Source organism: Chiloscyllium plagiosum, chromosome 6 (genome assembly GCF_004010195.1).
Source record: "Chiloscyllium plagiosum isolate BGI_BamShark_2017 chromosome 6, ASM401019v2, whole genome shotgun sequence".
NCBI classification, from domain to species: domain Eukaryota; kingdom Metazoa; phylum Chordata; class Chondrichthyes; order Orectolobiformes; family Hemiscylliidae; genus Chiloscyllium; species Chiloscyllium plagiosum.
This window is the reverse complement of record NC_057715.1, coordinates 68,028,506-68,045,533: the sequence shown is the minus strand read 5'-3', so window position 1 is coordinate 68,045,533 and position 17,028 is coordinate 68,028,506. Positions and strand designations below refer to the sequence as shown.

The 17,028-nt window shown below is 39.5% G+C and overlaps 1 protein-coding gene across 1 annotated transcript; it reads right to left on the bottom strand.

Moving 5' to 3' along the window:
• Positions 1-533: 533 nt before the first annotated feature.
• c6h2orf49 (chromosome 6 C2orf49 homolog) lies at positions 534-16,827 on the bottom strand. The gene is made up of 4 exons (XM_043691751.1): positions 16,626-16,827; positions 12,183-12,352; positions 7,905-8,274; positions 534-1,209 (listed from the first exon to the last, which is right to left on the bottom strand). Exons 1-4 carry the CDS (start codon positions 16,722-16,724, stop codon positions 1,153-1,155), a joined length of 696 nt encoding a protein of 231 aa, XP_043547686.1. The 5' UTR covers positions 16,725-16,827; the 3' UTR covers positions 534-1,152.
• Between the last annotated feature and the right edge of the window lie 201 nt (positions 16,828-17,028).

Below are 17,028 nucleotides of genomic sequence, written 5' to 3'. Positions count from 1 at the left end.
GATGGGCACGAAACAAAAAAAATCAAAACAATAAAATTTAAAACTTTATGCTGTTTACCTGAATGGTATCCTTGTCGTAATATATTCAAGTTAGGTTTTTACACTTAAGCAATAAACTTTATGTGTGAACATTATAACAATGGGAGTAGAAAGTAACAACATTTGTGAATTTAATTGAGGCATTCCTAAGAAATGACCATGCATTATAATAAATTAAACTTTTTTTGCATATGGATCCTCTAATTGACTTCATTAGCAAACACTGTATAAGAAAAATGAAGAAAACATTTGCACTGAATTCTGATTTTGCATTGTTAGTTTATATGTTTGGATGTGAATCCAGAAGCTCAGCCACACACTGAAAATCCGAAGACGTTTCAAGTTACTGAGGCCAATATTCCTACATTCATACAGGTGAACACAGCATAATCATGTCGGACATAGAAATTTAAAATTTTGGACAACATTTTAATGCTCACTATTGAAATAATCAATTGTACCAAATTTGCATTTTATAGCAGAACCAATGAACATCATAAAGATCATCCACACTGGATTTATTAAAGAGGCATAAGTTTCCATTAGTACATAATACCTGTAGTTGATTTCTATTGTTTTTATTTGCAGAGACTTTTGTTGCCAACACTAAAGTGCCATATTTTCTCATGACTTAAGATTGGAAAATGACAATATCTGGGAAACTACAGTGCATTGTTAACAGAATCAGATGTGACTTTTTTTAAGCTTAAAAGGTATTTAAAAGTCTCAAATTTAGCCCAAACATATAGATTGTTAAATGCAGACTTGTGTAAATTGTGCATAAAGAGATGCATTATACCTGATTCGTGACTGACAGAATATTCCTATTTCTATTCAAGTGAATTTGTTCCTTTCACAAACAGAAAGCAACGATATCCAAAACTGTTTTGAAGTATATAATTTGTATCATAGTATAAAATTGTTCAGTGAAAGATATTACTTCACTGGCTGGTCTATTTTACAGAACCAAAATGGATCATGGACATCGATTAACTGCTTAATGGATGCCTTATTCCCAGTTGGTTTTCCAGTCTGCCATTTCCAACAGGCTAGTTGGCATGACATCAAAATGTAAATGTAACACCTTCTCTGTAAAAACAGGACTGTCAGACCTTACGGCCAGGTAATATGTTGAATCTTTTTCTTTGGCTCTGTAGATCTTAACTCCACCTGCAGGCAAAAACAAAGTATTATTTGCAATACTAAATAACATGCAATTGTTCTGTGCACATCGAGTCTACTTCAGCAATAATGTACTGACTAAATTGCCAAGATGTACAAAATGTATTTAGAACGTAAAAGTTTCAGGATTTTTTTTCGTGTTCATCAGCACTAGATATGAGCAAATGCAACTTAACTGTGCAATGTAATATCTATAAACATTAAGCAAACATATTTTCTGGCTATTTTGTTTATTAGAGCATGAAAGTGTTATGGAAAGATATGCCATACATCCAGGGCTCAACTGCATGACATCCACCATCTGGGTTACCCGGTAAACACTAAACTTAAATTAGATTAGCCAAAGCAAATGTATGCCAATATACAGTTCTGATATACACTCCCTATCATTTCAGATCAACTATCGTCTCAGCTTCACAAAAGCAAAATACTGTGGATGCTGGAAATCTGAATCAAAAATAAAAAGTGATAAATATATTCAGTGGGTGAAATAGGTCACCTTTTCCTCCTGGAGTTTCCTAGTAATTGCTTTGTCTGCCAGTTGGCTCCTTGGAAACACTGATTGAACTGAAACCAATTCTAATCAACATCAGTACTAAAATATAGGGCATAATTTGATGCGGAGCTTGGACAGTAGAATCTGCACCAACATCTTCATACAGTCATAGAGATGTACAGCACGGAAACAGACCCTTCGGACCAACCCATCCATGCCGACCAGATATCCCAACCCAATCTAGTCCCACCTGCCAGCACCCAGCCCATATCCCTCCAAACCCTTCCTATTCATAAACCCATAAAATGCCTCATAAATGTTGCAATTGTACCAGTCTCCAGCACTTCCTCTGGCAGCTCATCTGTGACTATTGATGATACAAATATCTCAGCAAGAGGCCCAACAATCACTTCTCTCGCTTCTCACAGAGTTCTAGGGTACAGCGGATCTATTTGCCAAAGCTATCTCATGTCCCCTTTTTGCCCTCCTGATTTCCCTCTAAAGTACACTCCTACTTCCTTTATACTCTAAGGATTCACTTGATCTATCCTGTCTATACCTTACATATGCTTCCCTTTTCTTCTTAACCAAACCTTCAATTTCTTTAGTCATCCTGCATTCCCTATATCTACCAGCCTTTCCTTTCACCCTGACAGGAATAGTCACCTGCCCTGCCTTATTTCCCAAGAGTAAGTCAAGTTTTGCACCTTCTCTGGTAGGTACATCCAAATACTGAATCAGAAAATTGTCTTATATGCACTTAACAAATTTCTCTCCATCAAAGAAAGATATCCCAGACTGCCTGAGGGATTCAATAAATCATTGACTCAGTCAGAGGTCTATAGCATGAAAATAGGTCCTTTGACCCAACTTGCCCATGCCAGCCAGTTTTCACAATTTAAACTAGTCCCATTTGCCTTCACTTGATCCAAATCCCTCCAAACCTGTCCCATCCATGTTCCTGTCTAAATGTTTCTTATATTATAAAATTGTACTCGCTTCCACCACTACCTCTGGCAGCCTGTTCCAGGTACTCACCACCCTCTGAAAAAAATTGCCCCTCTGGACCTTCTGTATCTCTCCCCCAAATCTATGCCCTCTGGTTTTAGACTTCCCTACTATGAGGAAAAGCTGTCTGCTATCCACCTTATCTATGTCTCTCATGATTTGATACATCTCCAAGGCTACCCCTCAATCTCTTACACTCTAGGGAAAGTCTCCTAGATATCCAACCTCTCCTTATAACTTGAACCTTCCAGTTCAGGTAGCATCCCGGTAAATCTTTCTGCACTCCTAGTTTAATAACAGCCTATGCATGTTGTACTCCAAATGTGGCCTCACAAACGTCTTGTATAGCTGCAACAACACATCCCATCTCCTATACTCAATGCTCTGCCTGATGAGAGCTAGCATGCTGAAAGCTGCTTTCACCACCCTGTGACTCAAACTTCAAGGAACTATGAACCTGCACTCCTCAATCTCTTTGGTCTAAAACACTGCCCAGGGCCTTAACCATTGACTCTGTTAACCCTGCCCTGGTTTGCTTGACCAAAATACAAAACCTTGCATTTAACAAAATTAAACTAAATCTGCCACTCCTCAGACCACTGGTCTAGTTCATCAAGATCTTGCTGCATTCCCAGATAATCTTCTTCACTATCCACTATATCAACAATCTTGGTGTCACCTGCAAACTTACTAACCATCTCTCCTAAATTCTTATTCAAATCGTTTATGTAAATGACGAACAACAGTGAACCTAGCACAGATTCCTTGTGGCACTTTGCAGGTCACAGGTTTCCAGTCTAAGAAATAACTCTCGACCACTGGATCTTCCATGTTCAAGCTAATTTTGTATCCAATTGGCTAGATCTACCTTCACCCCGTGAGACTTAACCTTACTCGATACTTAAAACAGAAACTGGTGTGGTGGTGGGGGTTAACTCAACTATGAAAATTAAAAAATAATGTCTTCATTTGCTATTAGCACTTTCGTCACAGAGCTGCTGAAAAACAGGAATTATGTTGCAGTTCAGACACCTTCATCAAGTCCTTGTAGTCCAGTCAGGAATAGTATTCCTTAAATTTCTCCCACTAATATAACAAACATATTCCAATCTGGACTCATGAAAGATTGCTCAGAAACACAATCCCCTTTGTAAAGCTAGGAAACCCAGCTTCTCAGATATACTGCACAAAGCACAAAAGATGGATCAGTAATCACATGGACCTTGATGTGAAAGCTTGTATAACAATTCCTGCATTCCAAAAAGCTTACTCCTTTCTATCACTATAAATACAGAATTACTTTACCTGAAAATATGAAGGTGGTTAATTGATTAGGAGAGAGAGGAGTTTGAGCAAAGTACTTCTTATAGATACAGTAACAGATTTAAAATATTTTTTTCATTCTAGTCAAATCCTTCAAAAGAACTAATTTCCATCTAATGCCCAAGAGTGTCCGTTAAAGGCCACAGATACCAATTAAGTATGAGCAAAATATCTGGAATTAGATTACACTAAGTTCCTCAGTACGTTTACAGATGATTTTAGGAAAGTATTGAAGGAAACAAACAAAAAGTTTACATAAATGCAAAATATGGAAGTGCTCCAAAAAAAATGGATAGGGAGAAAGTGCAAGAGGTGCAAATGTAAGTTTTAAAAATGATAATACTCAAAATAACACTTCTAAAATGGACAAAATTTTAGAACCTTACAATTTAGAATCATAGAATCCTTGCAGTGTAGATAGAAACCATTTTGTCCATTGAGTCTGCACCAAAGAGCATCCTACCCAGACTCAACTCTCACCCTATCCTGTTACACCACATTTACCATTGCTAATCTGCCTAGCCTACACATCCCTAGACACTACGGGTCAATTTAGCATGGCCAAGCCATTTAACTTGCAAATCTTTGGGCTGTGGAATGAAACTGGAGTATCCGACAGACACAGGGAGAACATGCAAACACACACAGTTGCCCAAGGTTGGAATCGAACTCGGCTCCTTGGCACTGTGAGGCAGCAGTGCTAACCAGTCGGCCATCTCAAAAATTTGTTAAATTTTTGGGATTCAAACTCACATCAGAAGAGACTGGACCCATAATCCAACACCTCGACTGCTTGACCACATAACTGGGTGACATGACAAATTCCATGCTGGGGTTATCAAAAGAAACAGGCAAATATTTTGTAGATGCATTAGCCATAATTTTCCATAATTTGCGAGATTTGGAAATCATGGAAGAAAAAATGTTTATGTAGCACCATTACACAATGTAGAATCCTTGGGCACAAGGTGCTGCTAGCTGTTCCCCAATGACATTAATGCTGAACACCATGCAAGCCATACAGGCAACAAAATCAAATAAATTCTACGCCATCAAATACAAAACCAAGTTATACTAAACATTTGAAAATTACTGATAGGACCTTAACTTCAATATTGAGTCCAATTCTGAACAAAATATTGGATACAATAAAGGTTATGGGCCGTGACCCATCCAGGCTGTAGTGCTGAAGAGTCACTCCACTGTTGGGAGTATCTTCACTGCAGGCTGCAGCTGTTCAAGAAGGTGGCTCACCACCACATCTCAATTAGGGACAAACATTAAATGCTGATTCACATCCCATGAATAAATTTTAAAAAAACTTTTGCAGTGAGCTATGAATATTTGGGATGCACTACCTGATTCAAGATAAAATAAAAGCAGGCCCAGTCAGCAATGCCCGCATCCCACGAGTTATTAAAAAAGACCCTTCAATTTTGAGCAATAACTTTCCCAATTAATCCATCTACTTTTAAAACCCATGTCTTCTTTGCTTAAAAGGCTATTTTCAGGTTGATCCTTGATATTAAAAATTTGTAACATTGTATCTGTTCTCCTGAATATCCAGTAGAAGTGGCAAAAATCATCCTGAAACTTAATATTTATTTCCTTTGACATGTTTTGTCTTCAAAAGCTGTCTATCAGGATGAATTACTTTAGTCTTGATGTCTGAATGCAAGTCAAAAGCAGACATTATAAAGAATCTCAATCAGACCCTTAAGTTGCATAGTAAAATATATCACTCATGAAATTTTTACTCCCCACATCAGTAGCCCTTAATTTTCTAATCAAACATGCATTGCGAAGTCTGCTTCTCATATTTACTGACTCAGGATGTATGTTGTCTCATTCACAGTTTCATTTGTTACTTTGATTTTTAGGTGCTTTGTTAGGAATAGTTCTTTCATTAATCATCTTTCTGGTAATTTTTCCTCAGCAGTTGACTGACTGGAAATCCTAAAGGACTTCATATGAAGGGAAGCTGTACATTAGCATTTTTCCTACAACAGATGTCAACCTGCCTCTCTCATACAGGACTACCCTTCTGGAAGAGAATTGACCATATCTAAGGACAGTTACTAAACAGTGCATAAAAGGAGGATTTGTGAAGAGAGATGCTTATGTGCTCAAGAAATGAAAAAGCGAACCATACTTTTACATGGAAAATTGATCTACCCACAATAGAAATCAAGTGCAATTCCATATTGGTGCTTATGTCCTACAAAAGCCGCTGTCCTAATATGTGTCTACGGTTTCCATGTATAACCCTCACTCCTATAACCACAGTAATGACTTATTCTTGAAAAATTCACATAGCCTATGCTTCAATAAGTTGCATTGGTAGCTCATTTACTTCACAGTTCTGTATAAAATGAACTGGTTCCAAATCACTTGGTTTATTTTATTCCTATGTTACCTTATACTGTCAGCAGTACACAAACATAAGAAAGAGCTAACAAGGAGGGTAAAATGCTGTTACCAAAAGGCTTTCCAATATGGTTTAGCTCACAGATGAATAATCACTTGGTTATGAGGTCAATTATAAACAGCATTAAATCTTTCAATCTTCATGAGCCAGATGAACACACAATTGTGACAGGTCTGGAATGCAGCTAGGAAAATATTCGAACAAAACTGAACAAGAAAACTAAATTGAATGGATGATCGAGAAAGAGCAGGGTGTTGGGATAATTGGAAAGATTTATCATCTACAAAGCAAAAGTAAGATGGGTCAAATGGCCTCCTTGCATTCAGAATCATCCATGATTCTGAATAGGTGACACATGTTTCTCCCCTGGAAAAGTCCATTCTCTAAACACAAAACAACAGTCAGGAAAATTGAATTAACAGATATAAGCTATATAAGGTCTTACACTGCACCAGAATTTCCAGAGCTTTCCCAGATATTTGAGCAGGCCGACAGAAGGCCCCGTAAATCATAAGCAAAGTAAAGGAAAGCAGCACTGCCACTCTTTACTGCTTAATTATCTTTTTCAGCAGCTGTGGTGTATGGGAATCTCATGGACGACAGTTCAGGACCTGCTAGAGAGCTTGTTCAGCCGAAAAGCTCTTCACATCCATAAGACATTAACTGAAAAATTCAAGCAGGTTAAGAAATTCACATTCTAGCATATTTTAAGCTCAAATAATACCACCTGCAATTCAACAAGACGCTACTTTAAACAGTTCACAGCAACAAATGCGGAATATTTAAAACAGCCCATGTTTTATAATTAAAAATATCTTGCATTACTTAGGTAAACTCTTTAAATTCTGGCTCATCTTTTCCTTTAAAAAAATAGATAGCAAGTAGAGGCAAAAGGAAGTTCTATCAATACACTGTTTCATTTCAAACAACTAGCAGGAAGCACCCATGATCTGAACAGAACTAAAAATTAATTCAAGTATGCATTGTATTCAAAATTATAATTTATAACAATGACTAGGAAACTGCAGAGAGAACTGATGCTGGAATGAGACTTAGGAATAGGTTGCCTTGTATATCATTTTTTATTGAAATAAGTCTAATTATGCTAGGCAATAAATATCACAAAAAAAACCAACAAATGTAAGCTCAGACATGAGAATGTTTATTGGACAAATGTACTAACTTAATCCATTACACAACACTATTTATGAAATCATTTCCAATCAATATAATAAAATCTGTTCTAATACCATTCTACAGCAGAATCTGTTCTTTCACTGATAATAGTTCAGGGTTACTTCAGAAAATTCCATAAGAAGTTACATTACAACTACTACATCTCAATTACACAAGCAGGCAAGAACAAAAACAAAAACATTCTTCATGTCCTGTCAGGTCTGGCTAAAAACGGTAAATTTTAAAACTTACTGGTGCATCTCCCTCTCCATCTTTTGCAAGTGCTCGCTTTAGTTTTATGGGATTGGTGCCTCCAGATGTTGGATAAGGCAATGGAGAGGTTTTCAAAGGCATAACACCTCCATGTTTCATGGTAACCATATCATTGCTAGGTACAACACCTTGAACTGGACTTTTGACCACATTATTATCGGTCAGAATATTTGTGCCACTTGGCTGGACAGATAGTTTATTCATGTGGGTGGTACCCATATTTCCTGTCGGCAACTGTTTTAGCTGATCTGCCATAGTATTTTCGGTTTTTTTGAGCTTTATTTTCGTGCTTGTAGAGCTGCCATCAAACACAATAAGTGGTCTTTTCCTCGAGCCCTCCATTGTTGGTCTGTAAAGTAAATGATAAATGACTATAAGCTGAACACCAAATTAAAATGTCAAAATGGAATGCCTTGAAATGAAAAATCATGCAATTTATTACAGTAATTATTTCTCTTCTGTGAAATATCGATCAATAGAGAGCCTGTCCTTGAACAACTATTAAATGCTTTGTGTGTTTTAATATATTCCCACCACACAAATACCAGGCAATGCCCCTTCAGTGAGGGAATCTAACCATCTCACACTGATAGTTAATGGCATTGCAATTGCTGAATCCTGACTACTAACATCCTAAGGGTTACCAATGTACAAAAACTGAACTGGACCAACCATATAACTGGGAAATCCTCCAGTGAGTAACACACCTCTTGACTTGCTATCTATTCACACTCTGCAAGGGTACAATCAGGATTGTGAAAGAATGCATTGCACTATTGCACTTGTCTGTAAGATGTTCCTTCAGCAACACTTAACCTTGACACCATTCAACACAAAGCAACTACACTCAAATCACAACCGTAAACATTCACTCCCTCTACCACTGGTACAGAATAGTCCTGGTGTGTAGGAATGCAAGATGCACAGCAGAAACCAGTCTTTCTCAACAGCACTTTCTAAACCATGATCTCAATGGCCTAGGAAGGACAAGTGCACTAGACAAATGGGAAGAGTCGATAAAATGTGGAGCCTGGAAAAAGCACAGCAGGTTAAGCAGCAGAGGAGCAGAAGAGTCGATGTTTCGGGTAGAACTCTTCATCAGGACTGGGGAGGGAGAAAGGGGCTGAGGGCTGGAGGGGAAAGGTAGCTGGGATGGAGATAGGTGGATGCAGGTAGGTGGTGATTGCAATTGGTCAGTGGGAAGGGTGGAGCAAATAGGCATGAAAGATGACAGACAGGTTAGGTCAGGTCAAGGGGGTGGGGTAGAGATGGAGGGCTGGTCCTAAGATGAGGTGGGGGTTGGGAAAATTTGGAAGCTGGCGAATTCCATGAGGAGACCATATGGTTATAAGCTCCCACAGAGGAAGATGAGGTGTTCGGTCCCCAGTTTGCATGTGGCCTTATTTTGACAGTGGAGGCGGCCCAGGATGGACATGTCATTGGGGGAGGTGGGGTAGTTGAAATGGCTGGCAACCAGAAGGTGGGGTTGACTGGAGCCTGCAGGCTACAGATATTCCCTGAACCAGTCCATGAATTTGTGCTCAGTCTCTCTGATGTAGACAAAACCACATTAGGAGCAACGGACGCATGAGAACATCATCTTCAAGTTCCCCTCTAAGTCACAAACAACTCCAACTTGGAACTATATTGCCTTTGCTACCACTGGATCAAAACTCAAAATTCCTTTCTGAAGAATACTGTGAAAGTTCCTGCAGCAGATCAATTGTAGAAGCGTGTGGAGAAAGAAATGGGGGGTGGAGAAAGAAATGGGGGATAGAGAACTCAGGGAAATAAATATTGATGTTTTGAAAACAATGCACATTACAGAAGAAGTAGTGCTGGAGTCTTAGAAAATATAAAGATGGATTAATCTCTGGGATCTGGTCGAGTGTATCCCAGGTTTTTGTGGGAAGTTTGGGTGGAAATTGCAGAAATATTTCTAACATCTACAAATTTGGGTGCTGCGCTGAATGACTGGAGAGTGACTAATGTACCTTTGTTTTAAAGGGATGTATGGAAAAGCCTGGGAACTACACACCTGCAAGTCTGACTTTGGTGGTGGACAAGTTGTTGGAAGTTTTCTGAAAATTAAGATTTACATGCACTTGGAGAAGCAAGGACTGATTAGGGATAGTTAGTATAGTTTGGTACAAAGGAAATTGTGTCTCACAAAATTGATTGAGCTTTTTTGAGGAAATAACCAAGAATACTGATGAGGGCAGAGTGGTAGACATGGTTTACTTAGGCTTTCATGAAGCCACTGACAAGACTCCGCATGGTAGACTGATTAGTAAACCTAGATCAAAAGGGATTCAGGGTGAGCTTCCCAACTAGATGCAAAGTTAGCTTAACGGCAGGAGACAGTGTGATGGTGGAGGGTTGTTTTTTGGACTGGAGGCCTGTTAACAGCAGTGTTCCATCAGAATCAATTCTGAGTCCATTTCTCTTGGTCATTTATATAAATGATTTGGATGAGAAAGCATGGCTAGTAAATTTGCTGATGACACTAGTATAGTGGGACAGTGAAGAAAGTTACCTAAGATTACAAAGAGATCTTGATTAATCATGTCAATGGGCTGAAGAATGGCAGGTGAAGTTTCATTTGTATTGTATTTTAATAAAAGAAACTCTAGACTTGTATAGTTAAAAGTAGGGCTTTGGATAGTGTGGTGAAAGAGACCGAGGGGTTCAGGTACATAATTCTTTGAAGTTTGCAGCACGTATAGATAGGGTTGTTAAGGTGTTTAGCACGCATGCCTTCATTACTCTGACCTTTGAGTATAGGAGTTGGCATTTTAATTTGAGGTTATACAGGATAATGGTGAGGCCCCTTCTGGAGTACTGTGTCCAGTTCTGGTAGTCCTGTTGTTGGAAGGCTATTATTAAATTGGAGAGGGTTCAGAAAAGATTTACCAGGATGTTTCCAATGGAGGTTCGAGTTAGGAGAGGTTGCGACTTTTTTTACTGGAGCATATGAAGTTGACAGGTGACCTTATAGAGGCTTATAAATTCATGAGGGGTATAGATAAGGTGAATAGGAGGTGTATTTTCATAGAGTGGGGGTTTTCAAGTCTCAAGGGCACATTTTAAGGTAAGAGGAGAAAGATTTTTAAAAGATACGAGGGACTTTTTTTAAAAAATGTACACAGTGGGTAGTGTGTGGAATGAACTTCCAGAGGAAGTGCTAGATGTGGGTACAGTTACAATGTTTAAAAGACATTTAGTTAAGTCCATGAATAATAAAAGTTTGGAGGGTCTGTTTCAATGCGGTACGACACTATAAGCAGCAGCTCACCACCTTCTCAAGGTGAATTAGGAATGAGCAACAAATGCTGGCATTGCCATCAATGCTTAGATTTGCATGAAAGAATAAAATAAGACAAACAATAAACGGTGATTTTAATGAGTTATCTACGAGTACTGTGACACTACAGTGCAAGGGAAATTAACATGGGATCTCAGCAGGAATATTGATAACCAGATTTTCAATGGCAAGGACCATCACATCATGGATTTATTTGGCAGTCATTAATCAAAATGTGTTTAGGATATTTAATTAGATTAAAAGAAATTGCAACTCTTCGAGGTATAACATTAAGCATTTGCAAGTCACTACAAATTGTTTTGTTGCAAATAAATCACCTGGGATGTTGGAAACAAACTTAAGACTGAAGTGAAAAATGGTTCTCAATAATGCCATGGTTGCATGAGTAAATCATAAATTGGTATAATTTTCAAGAGTACAAATAGTATAGAATGAACACATGCATACATTTGAATTTATATCAAGCAAATTTAGGTATGTTAATCAAGGCTTCTAGTAAACATTGAAATATTTGAGAACAAAACAAATATGGCAATTTCATTATTCAGATATTTGTAGCTCAACTTTCCCAATTTACTGAAATTAATTCAGTGAGTTTGTAGTCTGTAGCATGCACAGTTTAAAAACAAAACTTCACAGAACTGATTAGAGCTGAAATATTATTACTAATTACTTTTTAAAGTACTAGTTTTATTTCATTGATAACTGAATTTTGTTTTCTTAAGTCACCAGCCTATTATTCACATCTAAATAGGGCCATGGTGAGTGCTTACATTTTCTTTTAATGCTGACTGTGAAAACCATTGCTGATAACCATCGTTCAGCTCAAATTCAAAAACATAATTGAAACAATTAGGAATTTATTAAATAAAAGATAAAGCAATCAATGATTTTTTTTTGATTCACCATACAATACAAAAACATTTACATGCCTTTTAATCTGTGCAATACACATGGATTGTTGACCTCTTTTCTCAGCCATCATTCGCCCCCATCTACTCTTGGGCAGCTCTCTCTGCGGCAGTGGAATGACATGCTGAACGTACACTTCAACAATCTGATCCTTCTGAGCTTCATGCAGGTTCTCAGTAGGTATTTTTCTCTGAATAAAATATGCAGATCTAGTTAAATTCTACAAACAATTGCACTTGGATACCTTCAACATTGTACATATTACTTCCCAACAGATTTATACAGTATCACAATAGGAATGAAAGTACCAAACATAGAAACCAAATAATAATTCCACAGTTACCAAATTTTTGATGGCACAGTAGCTGCTGAAACAGCAAATGTCTCAGATTCAATAGAATGTGGTGATTGAGATTACTTCTTGAAACCCACACATTTCGTGCAATATTTACACTTGCAAAATTCAATGATTTTGAGTCAGCATGCACGAGTTGGACCAAGGGGTCAGTTCTGTGCTGTAAGACTACCTAATGACATGTTCTAAACCATAGCGGAAAAAAACTAGCAGTGAGCAACTTGAAAGCAAACAGTATATTAAGTGCTTTAGATATATCACTTTTATAACATTATTGTGCTTTCTATTGCTAATCAAAACTGCATGAAGCCCCCATATCTGCCTATTGAGGTTAGCGGTCAGGCACATTGCACATTAATTCAAGACACCATCAATTAATTACGCCTTCCCATAACTCAAGTCAATTATTCTCTTTTTGCCCAATTACAACAAGCTTATTATTGTCAAAATAATAGTTGGAATGTCCAAACCTCTAGGTCAGAAGGTCCAGGCTCAAGACTCATGTCCCAGACATATCCTATATTTCTATTCCTGATGAAAGGCTTTTGCCTGAAATACGATTTTCCTGCTCCTCGAATGCTGCCTGACCTGCTGTGCTTTTGCAGCACCACTCTGATCTAAACTCTGGTTTCCAGCATCTGCCGTCCTCACTTTTACCTATATCTGAACAGGTTAATTAAAGCAGTCATTACAAAGGACGACCATTAAACCTATCATCTGTATGCCAACTCTCCGCAGTACAAATTAGAGTTGGTATTCATACAGTACAGAAAGCTTTCTGCCACTGTCTGCACCCATGCTCTGGGTGAACAATGCATATAATGCCATTCTGCCTTCTCCCCATATTTGCTTACTTCTACAGATAATCCCAACTCCTTTTCAAATGCCTCAATTCAGTTTAAATGCCCCATTCCATTCTTGTAGCCCTGCAATTTTATTTCCCTTTAGTGCCTATCCAATTTATTTTTGAAATCACTCAGCTATCTGTAAGAATAATAGGGTAGTCATGGTAGGGGATTTTAACTTTCCAAACATCGACCGGGACTGCCATAGTGTTAAAGGTTTAGATGGAGAGGAATTTCTTAAGTGCGTACAAGAAAATTTTCTGATTCCGTATGTGGATGTACCTACGAGAGAAGGCGCAAAACTTGACCTACTCTTGGGAAATAAGGCAGGGCAGGTGACTGAGGTGTCAGTGGGGGAGCATTTTGGGGCCAGTGACCATAATTCTATTCGTTTTAAAATAGTGATGGAAAAGGATAGACCAGATCTATTTTGACGGTATTAGGCAAGAACTGACGGATGGGACGGCTGGAAAACGGGAAGCCTTCAGAAATGAGATAACAAGAATCCAGAGAAAGTATATTCCTGTCAGGGTGAAAGGGAAGGCTGGTAGGTATTGGGAATGATGGATGACTAAAGAAATTGAAGGTTTGGTTAAGAAAAAGAAGGAAGCATATGTCAGGTATAGACAGGATAGGTCGAGTGAATCCTTAGAAGAGTATAAAGAAAGTAGGAGTATATTTAAGAGGCAAACCAGGAGGGCAAAACGGGGACATGAGATAGCTTTGGCAAATAGAATTAAGGAGAATCCAAAGGGTTTTTACAAATATATTAAGGACAAAAGGGTAATTAGGGAGAGAATAGGGCCTCTCCTGGAGGCCTTTCTGTGGAGCCACAGAAAATGGGGGAGATACTAAATGAATACTTTGCATCAGTATTTACTGTGGAAAAGGATAAGGAAGATATAGACTGTAGGGAAATAGATGGTGACATCTTGCAAAGTCTCCAGATTACAGAGGAGGATGTGCTGGATGTCTTGAAACGGTTAAAAATGGATAAATCCCCAGGACCTGATCAGGTGTACCCGAGAACTCTGTGGGAAGCTAGAGAAATGATTGCTGGGCCTCTGGCTGAGATATTTGTATCATCGATAGTCACAGATGAGGTACCGGAAGACTGGAGGTTGGCAAACGTGGTGCCACTGTTTAAGAAGGGCAGTAAAGACAAGCCAGGGAACTATAGACCGGTGAGCCTGACCTCGGTGGTGGGCAAGTTGTTGGAGGGAATCCTGAGGGACAGGATGTACATGTATTTGGAAAGGCAAGGACTGATTCGGGATAGTCAACATGGCTTTGTGCTTGGGAAATCATGTCTCACAAATTTGATTGAGTTTTTTGAAGTAACAAAGATGATTGATAAGGGCAGAGCAATAGACGTGACCTATATGGACTTCAGTAAGGCGTTCGACAAGGTTCCCCATGGGAGACTGATTAGCAAGGTTAGATCTAATGGAATACAGGGAGAACTAGCTATTTGGATACAGAACTGACTCAAAGGTAGAAGACAGAAGGTGATGTGGAGGGTTGTTTTTCAGACTGGAGGCCTGTGACCAGTGGAGTACCACAAGGATCGGTGTTGGGCCCTCTATTTTTGTCATTGACATAAATGATTTGGATGTGAGCACAAGAGGTACAGTTAGTAAGTTTACACATGACACCAAAATTGGAGGTGTAGTGGACAGCGAAGAGGGTTACCTCAGATTACAACAGGATCTGGACCAGATGGGCCAACGGGCTGAGAAGTGGAAGATGGAGTTTAATTCAGATAAATGCAAAGTGCTGCATTTTGGGAAAGCAAATCTTATACACTTAATGGTAAGGTCCTAGGAAGTGTTGCTGAACAAAGAGACGTTGGAGTGCAGGTTCTTGGCTCCTTGAAAGTGAAATCGCAGGTTGATAGGATAGTGATGGCGGCGTTTGGTATGCTTTCCTTTATTGGTCAGAGTATTGAGTACAGGAGTTGGGAGGTCATGCTGCAGCTGTACAGTACATTGGTTATGCCATTGTTGGAATATTGCGTGCAATTCTGGTCTCCTTCCTATCGGAAAGATGTTGTGAAACTTGAAAGGGTTCAGAAAAGATTTACAAGGATGTTGCCAGGGTTGGAGGATCTGAGCTACGGGCGGAGGCTGAACAGGCTGGGGCTACTTTCCCTGGAGCATCAGAGGCTGAGGGATGACCTTATAGTGCTTTATAAAATTATGAGGGGCATGGATAGGATAAACAGACAAAGTCTTTTCCATGGGGTCAGGGAGTCCAGAACGAGAGGGGAAAGATATAAAAGAGACCTAAGAGGCAAATTTTTCACACAGAGTGTGGTACGTGTATGGAATGAGCTGCCAGAGGATGTGGTGGAGGCTGATAGAATTGCAACATGTAAGAGGCATTTGGATGGGTATATGAATAGGAAGGGTTTGGAGTGATGTGGGCCGGGTGCTGGCAGGTAGGACTAGATTGGGTTGGGATGTCTGGTCGGCGTGGATGGGTTGGACTGAAGGGTCTGTTTCCATGCTGTACATCTCTATGACTATATGACTCTATGACCTCCACGGGCTGCAACTTGCAAATAATTGTCATTCGCCACAAAATTCCTCCTCACACCTTAGTGAGAAGAGTTTAAAACTGCACGCTCTAGTTTTTGTACTAACGAGTGAAAATTTTCCCCAATTTACCTTATTTAAACCCATCATCTCACACACTCGTATCAAATCTCCCCCAAGAACAATCCTCGCTACTCTAAATATCCTTCCAGTTAAATCCCAAGAGTAAAATTTGTACTCGCTCTACTTGAGAATTTAACATAGTTAAAATTATGTCCAACAGCATTAGTGGCAGCAACATTTCATGCAGTCGTCTATTTTTATTTCAGATTGCCCGCATCTGCAGTGTTTTGCTTCTCTAACACCGTCTAAACAGCAGTTTATAAAGTTTAGCTTTTCAGCAAATACCAAAATAACACCGTCACCTATTTCAAGACGACGACTTGCTACCTGCGTTGCCCAATGAGGAACGTGTTCGGTTACAGTAGCCATTTCACAAACAGGTTAACCCAATAACGCCCTAAGCCCTTAATCAATTTCAGCCAAACAAATTCCTGAGGTTCCATGATCCACTCTTGGTAACTGAGTTGCTCATTTCAGGGGATGGCTTACACACAAACAATAACAACACGACCGCTTCGGACCCTGCGCAGCTGGCGGCCTATAAGCACCAGATTTAGCTCAGGATATGGGAGCGTTTAGCGATACACACTCCATAACACTCACCTGCTCCAGGAGCTGCAGGAGAAAGTCCCCAGACAGAAGCTCCGGATGCAACAGCAAATGCGAATCCAATTCCCTCATTCCAACTGCCATAACCGCCATCTTCAGAACCTCCCAGAATGCCAGTGCCACGTGACCTTCGCTCCACCAATCAGTGTCCCGACGTCACATTCAGAGCGTGGAGCAGCCTGGTATGGGTTACTGCGCCGGGGGGTTTTGCCCCTTTCTTTTGAGGGGGTTGGGGAAGAGAACACCGCCGAGCGGGACTCTAAACAATGACGCCACAGTTTGATGACTCGGGGTATGGGTAGGAATGCTCCCAAGGGGCAGGGAGGGGGAAGAAGCGAGTCAGCAGCGCCCCTCGTGGCGGGAGGAGAGAGAGGCGCTACGGTCTAGATCACGTGAT